Genomic DNA, 16,866 nt, shown 5'->3' on the forward strand with positions numbered 1-16,866 from the left:
ATTGACATGACACTGACTGAAACTGAGTGTTCCCCCCCCCCCCCCCCCCTTTAACTTTTCCAGGCTCTTATTGGTACCTGTCCCAACTTTTTTGGAATATGTAGCTCTCGTGAAATCCAAAATGAGCCAATATTTGGCATGACATTTCAAAATGTCTCACTTTCAACATCTGATATGTTATCGATATTCTATTGTGAATAAAATATAAGTTTATGAGATTTTTAAATTATTGGATTCCTTTTTCACAATTTATACAGTGTCCCAACGTTTTTGGGAATGGGTTTGTAAAATGTAAAATAACAGATTCAGAAAAAAAAATTATAACTATGTTCCTGTTTTACTTTTTAGTAGATGTGACATGTATAAGAGCAGCATAATATAATTGACTGAAGAAATGTTTTGATCTCAGCTGAATTTTCCCCCCATTGCACTAGGGTTTGCAGAGCCATTCTGTATGAGTGTGTTTGAATTACAAATGTAATCATTAACGTATAACTTTTAATCTTTAAAGATAAGTAAGATGGATTTATTCAGACTTTGGCTCAGTGAAGTCAAGGGGTGCCTGCTAGAGTCATTTGAGAATCAGTAAAGCCATTTAGTGTAACTCTAGTCATATCAAATAACAGCCTTTTATAAATTCATTTGAAGACCGTGGGGTGTTATCAGACACCAGATGAAACTGAAATCCCTGCAATACAGTTTAAGATAAACCACACACTATACTATGTTAGGGATATGTTATTGTGAAAGGTTTTCCCCCTCATACACCCTCTCTCTCACTAGCAGTTATAAAGTGTTCAGTCGTTAGAGCTGTACCCCGAAATGGAAACAAGTTCACATTAAAAACAGTTTGGGTTGGCATAAAAACAATGAACTTTTTTTCTTTTTTTTATTCCTTTCCACGACTTCATGTCAGACAGCTTTAATTTGGCTACTAAATGGAGAGGGGGCGTTTCACATTAATGGTGTTGCCTTAAGTAATGGCGTATGGGCTTAAGGAGAGGCGTCTTGGAGGTGCCCTGGCCCCCATTCATCCTCATTAGCCTCGTCAGAGTGCTTGATCTCTGACCGCATGGTGTCAAACACAGCCGTAGTGTGCCACATGGGCTTTTTGCTTTTTATTGGCATGCTAAATGGGTTCAGAAGAGGCCCGGTTGGGGATTGGTCAGGACCCAATCACACGGGAAATGAGCTGGCTTGTTAAAATCTGCAGTTTAGCCATGTGGTGTGTGTCAGAAAGAAACTTTTAACACCCTGCCAGTTCAATCTCCTCATACACACAGACAGATTCACATTTGCACATGTACACTACTGTTCAAACGTTTGTGATCAGTAAGATTAAAGATTTGTTTTCTATTTTAATATATTTTTAAATTATAATTTATTTCTGTGATGGTAAAGCTGAATTTTCAGCATCGTTACTCCAGTCTTCAGTGTAACATGATCCTTCAGAAATAATTTTAATATGCTGATTTGCTGCTCAAAAAACATTTATGATTATTATCAGCGTCAAAAACAGTGGTGTAATTTCTTTTTTCAGGATTCTCTGATGAATAGCAAGTTTAAAAGAACAGCAATTATTAGAATTAGAATCTTTTGTAACATTATAAATGTCTTTACTGTCACTTTTGATTAATTTAATGCATTCTTGCTGAATAAAGGTATTAATTTATTTTATTACTTTCCCACAAAAAAATTAACAATTCTTACTGACCCTAAACCTTTGAACAGTTGTGCAATGTTGCAAAAGCTTTCTATTCCAGATGAATACTGTTATTTTGAACTTTCTGTTCATTAAAGAATCCTAAAAAATGTTTTACACAACTGCTTTCAACACTTATAATAATCATAAATGTTTCTTGAGTATCAAATCAACATATTAGAATGATTTCAGGATCATCTGACACTGAAGACTGGAGTAATGATGTTGAAATTCCAGCTTTGCATCACAGCAATAAATTATATTTTAAAATGTATTCAAATAGAAAACTGTATATTCTGTACAAAATTCAGTCTCATCATATGATTTAACATCATTTTATTTTAGGATTCACATTATGAACCCCAGACAGCAGCCCTGAATATGCTAACTGATAACATAGACATTTAATTTAATCATCTTTATGTCTACATGTATATTCTTCGTTAATTTACTAAAAGTTATTTTGGTTCATTCCAAAATTGAATATAAAAAATATAAAAAATAAATTTGCAAATGTTTCAGGCGAGTTCCACCTGCATTTACAGTAATTAATTTGTTTTTGTTCTTTTGTTTTTCTTTGATTTACTAACTAGGGTATAACATGTTCTGCTCTAAGGGCTCTATTTTAACGATCTGAAACGAAAGTGTCAAAGCGCGAAGCGCAAGTAACTTTGTGGGCGGGTCGCGGCACTGTTGCTATTTTCCCGGCGGGATAAATGACTCTTGCGCCTGGCGCAAATCTAAAATGGGTTGGTCTGAAGTAGCTTCATTATTCATAGGTGTGGTTTGGGCGTAACGTGAATAAACCAATCAGAGCGGCATCCAACATTCCCTTTAAAAGCAGGTGCGCAAGTTCCATTATGGATTGCTATTATTATGGCGTATTTACCAGGCGCACGCCAGGAGCGGTTCACAGCCGACGTGACTGATGTTCTTGAAAGGCAGAAAAGTTGTGTTGTATGGGGATGGGAGAAACCCACCCAAAATAGCGTCGGTTAAACAGTTTTTCAGTCGATTTTTTTTTCCTGGTTCTTGACGGACAAACGAATTTGTCAGAGGTCCTTATATACATATATGTCTTGCCTCTATTGGGCAAACAGGTCTGATCCTTAATTACTATAATTGAATAATTTGTAAGCTAGATTTATGCCTATTTTTTTCACGTCTTCGTCGCACACCACAATGATTTCCGTCATCTCATGTGTTAATATTTTTTTAGTGTAACAATTTATGATTTGCAAAAATAACTCTTGCATCTGTGTAGATTACATGAGCAAAGTGTATGCGCATTGTGCACGCTATACATTATGGTCAAGCCCTTAAAATAGCATAATGAACAAGGCGCAACGCGCCACTGACTTTAGGTTTTTTCTGGTCAGTGGCGCAATTGTTTAATGGAACAGCAAAATAGCACCAGGGATTGTTTGCGCCGGAACACGCCTCCTTTTTTGCGCTGAACCGCCCAGGGAGTGCAAGTTCATTCACTAGTTTAGCGACGTGCTTCTGTGGAGGGAAAAGCGCGCTTTGCGCGGGTGCAAAATAGGAATGACACATGCGTCGGTGTACAAAGTCAATTGCGCTGGGTGCAAGATAGGGCCCTAAATGCTTAAGCACAAATTCTGAATACAAATATCTGTTTATTTTGTATCTATGTACCCATTAAAAAGGCACAAGTAAACCACCTACATATATGCTTAAATATAAAATATAAATCCAAAAACAAATCAAGACAATGGAACAAATGTAACAAACAAATGGAAAACAAATGTAGAAAATTATAATACAAAAGTGGAATTACATCACTTGGAAACTGTAATATTCCTAGTATGATGTCTCATAAAACTCAGCTCATAGTGAGAGGGATTTAACAGAAATCCAATAACTCCACCATTTTTTACAAGAAGCTGCATTTTCCACCAATAAAACACTGCTTCAGCTGAGCTTTTTAAGCTATGTGTTATTAAATAAAACCCAATCATAAAGCTGATAGCACTGATGCTGAATTGATTACGTTTTCTGTGAATAAGCGGAGGACTGCAGCATGCAAGAAAAGCGCATTTGAGGCCACTGAACTCTGATTGATCAAATTAATGAGGTAAACACTGTGTATAAGACGCAAGTGTGTATGCATGTGTGTGCCATATGGAAGATAATGAAACTATTTATGTATTTCTAAATACTTGAATGTCCAAACTTTATAATTACTATAATTTTTCACTGCTGAGAAACTTTAGCAGAGCTTTTTGAGCTAGCCTATAGGTATGCAGACAGCCATTTGCTATAAACAAGCAGATGACCATGTCTTATTGGAGCAAGAAAAGCACATTAAATGCAATTTTTAAAAACCTTACTAAATTGGCTGAATGGTTCAATAAATGAGGAAAAGGTTCGAATAAATGTTTGTGTCCCTGCATGTGTTTGATTTTGTGCACCATCTAGTCAAGCAATCAAATCCATTTGAGGAATCAGACTCTTTAAAATTGATCTTTAATTTTCAGCAGAGTTCAGGACAAGTTTAGCCAACTGAGCAGGAAAAATCAGTTCAAGCTGAGCCTGAGAACATGTTGCTGGCAAAATGAGTCGCACATAGCAAATGTTCAAAAATGAGTTATTGTTATTTTCACCTTCAAAAATAATGTATGATTTGTTAAAACTACTTCTTTTTGAAGTCGATAGAGTCAGCAGAGTCAATTTTGAGAAACATTAGAGTTAAAGTTTTCTGAAGGTTCCCAAACAAAATCACCTAACACCAATTTTGACACACAGCAAGTCAAACCCATATCTATAGAGAAAATATATGACTGGACCACAAAAGTCCCATTTTGTCACATGGGTATATTTGCACAACTGCTGAACAGATAATGTGAAGAGGTTTAAGAATGTGAATATAGTGTACAATTCACGAGTTCACACTTACATCAATTAAATAGAGTAAAGATTATGCATATTTGGCGTGCTGTCCGGGGAGGGCTCCGGGCTCGGAAAATTTGCCCGAACCCAGAGTACCCCCCCCCAACATGGATAGTTTAGAACTAGATTGCAATTTGTGATTTGTTTTGATATTTATAGCAGTTGATTTAAGTAAGTGCGGAGAAGGGGTGGTGGTGGGATGCTGAGAAACTGTCAATGACAGGAAGGTAAATCGGCTGTCTATATACACCTCCTATCATTGATTAACTGATTAGTTTAATGTGCTCCTCTTGTGTTCAAATTGGGTTAATTATCTGAGCCTGCTCCACCTGTGTTTAGTTAGATTTAATTGTCTGCGTGTGCTTCTCCCGAAATTAGTTTGTGAAACTTCAATTAATTTTAAAAGTTTACAAATGACCAAGATTTTAAGATTTTCTTTAACGTTTGAAGTAAACGAGTTTAATGTACTATATAAACATTTCAAAGAAACTTCTTCTCTAGTCCAAAAAGACCATCTATTGAAGCTAGACTGCAAAAAAATATGCAGCAACAAAATCTTTCTAATTCGAAAAGTCACTGAGAAGGTGCTAAATCATAATAAAAACTATGACAAATAACAGTTCAATTATATTCAAATTATTATAAGAAATTAATACAATAAACTGATATAATACATTTTCAAAAATGAGTTATTTTCACTTTGAAATTATTGTATGATTTGTTCAAACTACATCTGGTTAAAGCCGATAAGAGTCAGCAAAGACTCGGAAAAAAAAAAATCGAGTTAAAGTTTTCTGAAGGTTCCAAAACTATAGCCTGACAAGCCAGACCCACATCAAGATGTTTGGTTTGGAAACTCACCATAGACAGGGCTCAATCCGAGGGGCGGGATAAACGGTTGTCTTTCAAACTCCCTCTGCACGCGATAGGATAGCGCTACACCAACCAGAGCAACGAAGGTGAAGCAGAGCTTGTTGATAGATTAAACATTCGCCGTATCCGGTCGGCAAAACTCAGAACACATCTTCCCTTTTTAAGAATGACTTCAGTGCCGTTCTTTGTTCTTTTCTCAGAGAAAAGCTTAACTCCAAGTCTTCCAGAGTCCAAGTCAAAGCTGATTCGAAAGACCGCCGTTCGCCAGTTTCTGTTTACTAGTAGCACGCAAGCGCAATTCGGTCGTCATTATGTTAAGCCCCGCCTACCGACTCTATACACGATGTGATTGGCCTGACCAGAGTTTGGCTTTTACAGCTTAAAAGTGTATTGAGAGTTGCTAGACGACACTCACTTAGATTTGCTGCCGCTAGGGTGCGTCTAGATTTCTAGGCTACCAAAACAACACCAAAACACCAAATTTGGCACACCTTAAGTCAAATCCTATATCTATAGGAAAAATATATATGAACCATGACCACAGAAAGTTGCATTTTGCCGCACAGGTATATTTATAGCATTAGCCAACATTATGGGTACAAAATTATCAATTTTTCTTTTATGTCAAAAATCATTAGGATATTAAATAAATATCATGTTCCATTAAGATATGTAGTAAATTTCCTACAGTAAATATTTCAAAAAATGTATTATTAGTAGTAATATTGTTACTAAGAACTTCACCTGGACAACTTTAAATAGGATTTTCATATTTAGGTTCCAGATTTTCAAATAGTTCTCGACCAAATATTGTCCTATCCTAACAAACCATACAACAATGAAAAGCTTTATTTAATACTTTAATACTTTTTTTCAGTTTCCAATTTCCATTTTCACAAAAATTACAACTATGGCTGGTTTTGTGGTCCAGGGTCATATATACTGTGCATTCAACCTTTTTTCCATGATACCTCAATTGTTTGATTAATATTAATGACAGTTAACCAAATGTTCACTTAAGCCAAATATTCACCTAAACAGATATTTTGATACATGTAATTTATTCTATATGTGTATATTGGCGAGACCACGCGCTGTCTGAAGCTGTCAGTCAGCGCGATTAAGATCATTTTGTGTACATCAGCATGAGTTTGAAAATCACATTTGATTGGCTTAGACTCATGCCATTGAATATTCGCTATGAATTTTCAAAAAGTTGGAATGCTTCACTTTAAAACGATACCAAAAACAAAGCGCCAGACGTCATTTTTCATGGACAAGGGAAAGGTACCCCCTCTTAGAAAACATACAGATAAAGATACTTTTAGATGTTGAACTGCTATTTGTAGCATTGGGATCTCTAGACAAGGGTTTAATAAACTCATTTTTGTGAAAATCTCAAATTCAACCAAAACTGACCCTTTTCACTCAGCTCATAATTAGCACATTACGACTCATTTTGCTAGCACAGGCCACAAATTTTGATTGGTTGCATGCATATATCTGAAATATTCAGCAATAGTACTCGGCACTGCACCCACAACAATTCGTACTGAAGCTGCTTAATGAGTCCACAGTACATGTCTTACCTGTGGGCTTAGACTGGGTCTGAACGTCATGCTGGTGGAGGACGGGCCGCTCATGGAGGGATGGCCCATGGGCGAGCTGATAACAGGGAACGGCGAGGACAGGCCGTTGATGGGCGAGCTAAGAGTGCTGATGGGCGAGTGCAGCTGGCCCGGGCTGGAGCTCATAGCGGATGGGCCGAGCAGGGGCTGATGGAGAGGATGGTTACTGAGGCCTCGGTGAGCCGTGGAGGAGCTCAAAGGAGACGACGAGAGGTGACCGGAGGAGTCTGCAGGACGGCGAGAGGGAAAAAGAGTTACACACAAAGGGCATTTCAGGAATATTTTGCATTGTGAGGTAAACAATGCCATTGTTATTTTACACAGCTGCTGAACAGATGATGTGAAAAGGTTTAAGAATGTGAACATAATGTTCAATTATCCAATCATTTTTTAAAGTTAAAAAAAGATTTTAAGATTTTCTTTAAACTTGTGACGTAAACGAGTTGAATGTACCGTAATTAACATTTCAAAGAAACGTATATAGTCCAAAAATTTAAACTAAACTGCAAAAAAAAGCAGCAACAAAAACCTTTCTAATTCAAAGAGTCACATAGAAGGTGCTAAATCATCATAAAAATGACAAATAACAGTGTATTTAAATTATATTAAAATGATTAATATAAGAAATTAATAAAATATGACATAATAAGTGCATTAACGTGGATGTCATGGACAAAAATAAATGACAAATTATATTTTATATTGATATTATACAATATAATATTTACATTTACATTTCAAATAAATGCTTTACAAGTTCTTTTAAACTCTCTATTCATTACACAATCCTGATTTTTTTTTAAATCATGGCTCCTATAAAAGTATTGAGCAATAATAATAAGAAATGATTACTGAGCAGCAAATCATCATATTAGAATTATTTCTGAAGGAGCATGTAACACTGAAGAATGGAGTAATGATGCTGAAAATTCTGCTTATTATATTACATTTTAAAGTATATTCAAACAATTTATTTATGAAACTACAAACAACACTATTTATGATAAACATAAGGATTTGTTTACTGACCTGAAACGCTGAAATTCTTATTGATATTTTAAGATATTTTCTTATTGATATTTTAAGAAAAATGTATAATGCTAATTAAATGTGGCACACTTTGTACACTCATACTTTGTTTGTGTGTGTGTGTGTGTGTGGCCTGGTAAACCTTACGTTATGGGGACAAAATGTCCGCAGAAAGATGGCAATATCTGAAATCCTTGTCCTTGTGGGGACATTTTTTGGTCCCCATGAGAAAAACATCTTATAAACCAAGTGATGTTTTTTGAAAATGTAAAAATGCAGAATGTTTCCTGTGATTGGTAGGTTTAGGGTTAGAGGCAGCACAGGGGAATAAAAATACAGTTTATTCAGTATGGAAACCATTACGCCTATTGAAAGTCCCCATAAAACATGGAAACACAACGTGTGTGTGTGTTTGTGTGTGTGTGTTCTCCCATATAGCCTACATATTTATTGTACTGTTAGTTGATTTGTTTACATTGTCTACGCTGATAACACAGTGGACTTCAGCCACAACTTGCCTTCTCTTTACAGAGAGAGTAAACACATGCTGAGAAAACACAGAGGGCTTAATTACTCATCCTTGTTTTCCTCACAGCTACAAGACCTTGACCGAAATGAAAACAATATCAATCTTCCTATACATGCAGCAACACATTTCAGGAAAAGGTAACAGTTCAAGTGTCATAGCAAATATTGTATTGAAACATCAGCTTCTCATTCTGTATTGTGAAACATTCTCAAGGCCATTAGATTTCAATGTGTTTCTCTGGAAAAATAAAGTTTGTTAACAATTAAATTAACTTAACTTAACAATGAACAATTCAAATATGGAACATGGAGCATAGGACATGGAACATCATAACATTCTTCGATATATGACAAGAGGCTTGATCGACTTCATACAGCTATACGCAGACCAATTGGCGACTGACTTGAAGTAGTGCATGCCGTTTTGAAATTTTGTCCGACTTGAGGCAGCGCCGACACCATGCGACTGTGACGTATGTCAACAAAATGCCGCGAGAGCGATCTGAGAGCAGTCAGCTGGTGCATTCTGCACAGCTTTTCCAGAGCGACTGCATGAGTGCTAATGGCGACACCGCTTTTCCATGATTGGCTGGATTCACCGCATGACAACAATCATGTGTGTCTCTAGTTTATTTGAAAACTTTCAGTGCTACTAATGCTCACAAATCTGTATTTTATAACAGTAAAACCTCTTTGGATGCAGTTGCGATGTTATATTGTGTTATGTAACACCGTGCAAATGTCACTACGGGAAGCAGAAAGTGTCTGACTTCACGTCTCCGTTTGCAGCTCTTCCCCGCTTGCAGGTGGCCACTTTCGCAGATCGGTTGTATCCAGCTGCATGCGACGAAGAACACAAAAGGCTTTAATGCAAGACTATAGGGATCACATGACAAAAAAAACAACCAATGATCAGACAGAACTATTGAAACCGGCTTGTTCAAATTGAGCTTCACTAGCCTGCCACCAGCTAGCGAGATCCGTCTGTTACAGGCAGGGGAGTACAAAGACAGCTGTCTTTTCTTCCAAATTGTTACTCTTATACAATAAGAATATATATTTACTAGATATAGCGTCATCTTAATTTGTTTTTTGCATATCAGAATATCAGATATTTAATATCAAAATTGCTTAAATACAGCAACACACATCATCCCAATCATTACAATCTATTAATCTGACCAATGAGATAAAATGTGTCGTCAGTCCGATTTTGAGCGACTGCAGCATCTGACCTAGACGCCCTCTCGTTTTGCTCTTGCGGTACTTTAATGGCACATGTAATGCGGCTGCAGCACTGATCAAAGTCAGACAAATTTTCTAACCAGAATGCATTGCTTTTGACAGGCGGCAGCCGATCTTTGCGGCACAGCATGAAGTCGAGCAAGCCTAATGAGAACACGACATAAACCAATGAAAACATGACACATAAGGAACAAATCAGAACATGACAAGGAACCTCATGACAAGATCACATGAAGGGAACAGGGAATCACATGAAAGGAACAGATGACAGTAAACATGGACTTCAAAAATAAAAGACATGGAAACATCAGCAATTACTATAGGAGATATTTCTACTGCAGGATAAACAGTTGTCTTTCAAACTCCCTCTGCACGCAAATGGATTTTGCAACAAAGAAGGTGAAGCAGAACTAGTTGACAGATTCAACTTTTGCTGTATCCGGTTGGCAAAACTCAGAACACATCTTCCCTTTTTAAGAATGACTTCAGTGCCATTCTTTGTTCTTTTCTCAAAGAAAAGCTTAACTCCAAGTCTTCCAGAGTCCCACACAAACCCGATTCGAAAGACCGCTGTTCACCATCTTGTTTGTTTTCAAGTATGTGGAACCGTCACAACTCTGGCGTCATTATGTTAAGCCTGCACACCGACTCTATACATGATGTGATTGGCCTGACTAAAGTTTTGTTTTTCAAGCTCGCAAGCCAACGGAGTGTTGCTAGACGGCCCTTGCTGAAAATTAGATTTGCTGCTGCTAAGGTACATCTAGATTTCTTGGCTACTAGTCATTCTCTGACCTTTACGACGAAGACATTTTTTTGTCCAGTGTTGGCCCCTGTAGTTTCTGTGCTTCGAAAGGGAGGGGTGAGTGGTGGGTGATTGTTATTCACAACCTCACTGCTAGATGGCACTAAAATGCACACACTGCACCTGTAAGTTTCTGGAATATGCATACCAGGATTGAATAGTCCTTTGCAGTATGATGGTACACCTATAGGTATAGAGTGACACTAATACATTTTGCTTTACCATAGTAAATACATGTGTGCTGTTATTTACATGCTGCTCACATTTAAATGAATTCATTACAATTTTTTTGTTTACCTCTTTAATGGCCATTATAAGAAGTCAGTTTAAGAAGTTTAAGATTTGTCAGGAAGGATTTATGCCAGGATTTTTCCCAGCCAACCCAAACCAGCCCTGCACGCTGTCACCAGCATTTCTCCATCAGACTCAAAAGTGGTAAGTTGCATGTGCATAGAACAAAAACTTCTATTAACTGAGCGGAAAGCTCATGCACACTCATGTTTTCTTTTAAAAATCTGTCTGAAAGCCCTCACTAGACAGCTTAAATTGGTTGTGATCTGGTTTCTCATCCTATCTACATGACAGAGTACGAGTCGGCAACAAATGACGGTCAGCGATATGTGTCTGACACACCACACACATGCAAACTTCTACCAACATATAACAGCCCACAGCAACACACAACTTGTGGGGGCAGGTACATATCATGCCCTTTCACACAGACTATACACATCAACACGCACCTATACACACATTCCCAGAGCACTGGAAGAACATTTCAGATCATAAACAAGGTGTGTAGGAAGATCATTAGATGGCTCACAGTGAACCCCCACCCCTTACACACACACGTGCATTTATAAACCCCAAAACTAATTTTGAATGAGGACCTGCGCTATTATGAGCAACAGAAAGTTGTGGTTCCCTTTCGGGGAACTCGAGCTGCGTCGAAACGCTGTGAGAACGCCTCTGCGTTAATGCGTCGTGAAGCGCCTGTAGAACCATTCCATCGGGAGATCGATCGTCGCCGACGTGATGACGTCGCCGACGTGATGACGTCATCAACCGGAGACTATAAAAGGTCCGCGAACACAAACAGGAACTAGCTTCTGAGCCTTCAGCAAGCGATCTGTGTGAACCTGTCTGTCTATTTGGTGTTTTTGTCTGTCTATATCCAGAGATTTTCCACCCTTTTGTTAAATATTGCAGTATATATTAACAAACAAAGAGAAAATAAAATAGATAGAGTAAAATGGCGAGTGAAAGCAGCTTTAAGAGGTGTGTTCATCCCTGCCCACGCTACATCACGAGCGGGGATACACACTCTCTTTGTGTAGCCTGCTTGGGAGCGCAGCATGCCCAGGCAGCCCTCGAGGGGGCTGCTTGCGAGCACTGTGAGCGTATGCCACTGAGAACGCTGCGCTCCCGCCGGGCACTCTTCGAGGAGGGTGCCTCGGCTCGTGTTCCCCGCGGCTCTGGTCCCGCTGCTGCCGAGGCAGAGCGGTGGCTTCAGTCGTGGGGTTCACACATGGACTTTACAGAGGGGTTTGAGACGGGCCCAGCCTTATCTCAGCCCTCACCTGTATCGTCCAGTGTCTCGTCTCGGGGTTTGGAAGCCCGCTCTGCGGTCTCTTCCTCCCTGGGCGGGGCACCGGTGCTCCAACTATCCAGCTCTGAGGAGGTGGACGTTGAGAGCATCGCGACTGAAGACTCGCCACTTCAGTCACCCGCTAGTGAGTTGAGGTTCTCACGAGAGCTGTGGCCAGGTTAAATATAAAAATAAGGAATGACTGGCTGGCTGAAATATCTGAATCCCATCGAAATCAGAGAAAACGAAATTAGATGAGCGATTCCTGCCCTCTCGTGCAAAGCATCAACGTCCTGCCATTCTTCCCTGACCTGCACACCGAGGTGTCTAGGTCATGGAGGAAACCGGTATCATATAGAGTGTTCAGCCCACATACATCTGAATATAGTAATATATTTGGGCTGAGACACTATGGTTATGGGGCGATGCCGAAGATCGAAGAGACGCTTGCGAGCTATCTCTCGCCTTCAGCTGCATCGTCCCTGGCATTTCCCCTCCGAAGGAAATCGGTGCTTACCTCAGCACACGGTACCCGTCTTCCTTCGGTGCCCACAGGGGGCCGCGCTGCTAACCCCGCCGCAATGTCAGGGCGCAGAGGGTCTCCGCGGGCCACCTGAGGGTGGTCCGCCCCCTCCTCGGAGGGCATGCGAGCAGTCAGGTCAGGTGTTCCCTGCCGGTTCGCCGTTTCAGGGCACTGCACTCGCTGCTCAAATTACACCAGAGGCCAGCCTCGAGAGGCTGGTTCCCTTAGTTTCCCCTCCGTGGGAAGACGGTGCTTACCTCAGCATACGGTACCCGTCTTCCTTCGGTACCCTCAAGGGGCCGCGCTGCCAACCCCGCCGCAATGTCGGGGCGCAGAGGGTCTCCGCGGGCCACCTGAGGGTGGTCCGCCCCCTCCTCGGAGGGCAGGGGAAACAAAAGGACGCTGAGGGTAGTCCCCTCCGAAGGGAAACGGTGTTTACCTCTGCCTACGGTACCCGTTGTCCTGCAGCGCCCTCTGGGGGCCGCGCTGCCAACCCCGCCGCAATGCCGGGGCGCAGACGGTCCCCGCGGGCCACTCGAGGGTGGTCCGCTCCCCCTTCGGGGGGCTCCCGAGCAGTCAAGTCAGTCGTTCCCTGCCGGTCCGCCGCTTCAGGGCACTGTGCTTGTTGCTCAAAATACACCAGAGGCCAGCCTCGAGAGGCTGGTTCCCTTAGTAGATTTTCTAGACGAGTGGAAACGTCTATCAAATATATCTCAGTGGGTCCTGCAGATAATAGAAAAGGGGTACGCCATTCAGTTCAGAAGTCGGCCACCTCCTTTCTGCGGTGTCCTACCTACAGAGGTGGGCCCGGAGCAGGCTCTGGTAATGGCACAGGAAGTAGAGACACTCCTGCAAAAAGGGGCTATAGAGAGGGTTCCCCCTCCCAGCAGGGAGTCTGGCTTTTACAGCCGTTACTTCATCGTGCCGAAGAAGGATGGGGGCTTACGCCCGATATTAGATCTGCGGCTATTGAATCGCTCGGTGGCCAAGCTCAAATTCAAGATGCTTACACTCAGACAGATTGTAGCGCAGGTCAAATCGGAGGATTGGTTTGTCACCATAGACCTCAAAGATGCGTATTTTCATGTCTCCATCCTTCCACATCACAGGAAGTTCCTGAGGTTTGCCTTCGGGGGAGAGGCATACCAATATCGTGTACTTCCCTTCGGTCTAGCACTGTCACCCCGCACGTTCACCAAGTGTGTGGATGCAGCTCTGGCGCCGCTGCGTCTACAGGGCATCCGCATACTGAACTATATCGACGACTGGCTGATTCTAGCGAATACAGAGCAGATGGCGGTTCAGCATCGAGATGCTGTTCTCGCCCACATGTCGAAGCTGGGGTTGAGGCTGAACGCCAAGAAGAGTGTGCTTTCTCCGGCTCAGAGAACCACTTTTCTAGGTGTGAACTGGGATTCGGTAATTATGCGGGCGCAATTATCGCCAACACGCATAGTATCGGTCCTGGCAGCCGTCAGAGAACAGAAGCTAGGCCGGGCCGTCACTGTGAAACAGTTCCAGGAACTGTTAGGTCTCATGGCAGCAGCGTCCAACGTGATACCTTTTGGCCTACTGTACATGAGGCCACTGCAGTGGTGGCTCAAAACGAAGGGGTTCTCCCCGAGGGGAAATCCGCTCCGCACGATCAAAGTCACGCGGCGATGCCTACGTGCTCTGGTCATGTGGAAAAACCCGGGGTTTTTATCTCAGGGTCCCGTGTTGGGGGCTCATGTTCGTCGCGTAACGCTAACGACAGACGCCTCTCTCACGGGCTGGGGGGCGACCATGAGTGGTCGCTCGTCCCAGGGTCTATGGCAGGAACATCAGCGGCACTGGCACATAAATCGGCTAGAGATGCTCGCAGTGTTTCTTGCATTGAAACAGTTCCTGCCCGACCTCAGGGGCCACCATGTGTTAGTCAGGACAGACAACACGTCGGTGGTCGCCTACATAAATCACCAGGGGGGTCTGAGGTCCCGTCCTTTGGACAAATTGGCACATCGGATCCTCCTGTGGGCCCAGGGGAAATTGCTGTCAATCAGGGCAGTATATATCCCCGGGGTCCTAAATCAGGAAGCAGACAGCCTGTCGAGACAGGGGCCGAGGCCCGGGGAATGGAGACTCCACCCAGAGGTGGTGGAGCTCCTATGGAAGGTTTATGGGAAAGCGGAAATAGACCTATTTGCTTCGGCGGAGAATTCCCACTGCCCGCAGTGGTTTTCTCTGACCCATCCAGCCCCGCTGGGGCTGGATGCCATGGTACAGGAGTGGCCGAGGCTACCTCTGTACGCCTTCCCCCCGATTGTCCTGCTTCCAGGAGTTCTGGAGAGGGTACGCCGGGACGGGGCCCAGGTACTTCTAGTGGTTCCGTACTGGCCGACCCGAGTATGGTTTTCGGACCTGATATCTCTCCTGGAAGGCTCTCCGATGGAGATTCCGACCAGGAGGGATCTACTCTCTCAGGCGGGCGGGAGATTCCTGCACCCACGCCCGGAGATGTGGAAACTGTGGGCCTGGCCTCTGAGGGGGCTAGGCTCATAGAGGAAGGTCTCTCGGCCGAGGTCGTAGAGACCATCCTTCACTCCAGAGCTCCGTCCACGAGGAAACTGTACGCTCTGAAATGGAAACTTTTCTCAGCATGGTGCAGAGAACGCCAGTGGGACCCAGTTAACTGCCCGGTTGGTACAGTGCTGGAGTTTCTGCAGGCAAGGTTCTCGGCAGGGTTGACCCCCTCCACAATAAAGGTGTACGTGGCGGCCTTGGGTGCCTTCCACGTCCCTTTCGGTGGAGTGTCTTTGGGAAGACACCCTCTGATTACACGTTTCCTCCGTGGCACTTTAAGGTTGAGGCCTGTGATGCACTCGAGGGTCCCAGCATGGGACTTAGCCATTGTTTTACGGGGCTTGTCCGAGCCTCCATTCGAACCCTTGGAGGAGGTTTCGGATAAGTTCCTTACCCTCAAGACGGTATTTTTGTTGGCTATTTCATCTCTAAAGAGAATAGGAGATATTCAGTTCCTGTCTGTAGGGCCCTCATGTTTAGAGTTTGCGCCTGGGATGGTGAAAGCATTTCTGCATCCCAGGCCGGGTTATGTCCCCAAGGTTCCTACGAGCCCACGGGGCCCCATCACTCTTCAGGCATTCTGTCCTCCTCCTTTCACGACGTCAGACCAGGAAAGATTGAATCTGCTGTGCCCTGTCAGGGCGTTAGATACTTATGTCCACAGAGCTGCCCTGTGGAGGAAAACTGATCAGCTGTTTGTCTGTTTCGGGCCCCCTAAGAAGGGGCCCCAGTATCTAAGCAGAGGAAGAGCAAGTGGGTGGTCGAGGCCATCTCACTTGCTTATGAAGCGGCCGGGCAGCCGTCTCCACTGGCTGTCCGGGCGCATTCAACCAGGGGTATGGCTGCTTCAAAAGCACTTTTGTCGGGGGCTTCCCTCCACGATATTTGTAACGCGGCCGGATGGTCGTCTCCTTTAACCTTCGTCAGGTTCTATGAAGTAGACCTGGCATCTACAGTTGGGACACAGGTACTCTCGTAACCGTGTGCGCTTCGGCTTCACACATACGAGACACTTGGTCCTATGGCGATGTGGGTATAAGCGTTCTCACAGCGTTTCGACGCAGCTCGAGTTCCCCGAAAGGGAACGTCTCAGGTTACGTATGTAACCCTAGTTCCCTGAGGGAACGAGACGCTGCGTCGCCCTGCCATACTCCCGGCGTGCCCGTGATCACTTACTTCAGGCTTTATCAGAAGCTAGTTCCTGTTTGTGTTCGCGGACCTTTTATAGTCTCCGGTTGATGACGTCATCACGTCGGCGACGTCATCACGTCGGCGACGATCGATCTCCCGATGGAATGGTTCTACAGGCGCTTCACGACGCATTAACGCAGAGGCGTTCTCACAGCGTTTCGACGCAGCGTCTCGTTCCCTCAGGGAACTAGGGTTACATACGTAACCTGAGACGTTTTCTCTCTAAGATGACCACATGCTGAAAGCAAGATCTGCAGCTCAAATCCTTCCTCTGAGAGCAAT

The 16,866-nt window shown here is 43.0% G+C and overlaps 1 protein-coding gene across 1 annotated transcript in view; it reads right to left on the bottom strand.

The window, feature by feature from the left end:
• The window catches only part of rxrab (retinoid x receptor, alpha b), a 105,209-nt gene that overhangs the window by 43,800 nt on the left and 44,543 nt on the right, over positions 1–16,866 (bottom strand). Inside the window, exon 3 of the mRNA XM_067438052.1 lies at positions 7,075–7,340. Within this exon, the coding sequence (XP_067294153.1) occupies positions 7,075–7,340 (266 nt within the window). The remainder of the gene's footprint in view (positions 1–7,074; positions 7,341–16,866) is intronic.

The sequence above is a fragment of the Pseudorasbora parva genome, chromosome 3 (assembly GCF_024679245.1).
Source record: "Pseudorasbora parva isolate DD20220531a chromosome 3, ASM2467924v1, whole genome shotgun sequence".
NCBI lineage: Eukaryota > Metazoa > Chordata > Actinopteri > Cypriniformes > Gobionidae > Pseudorasbora > Pseudorasbora parva.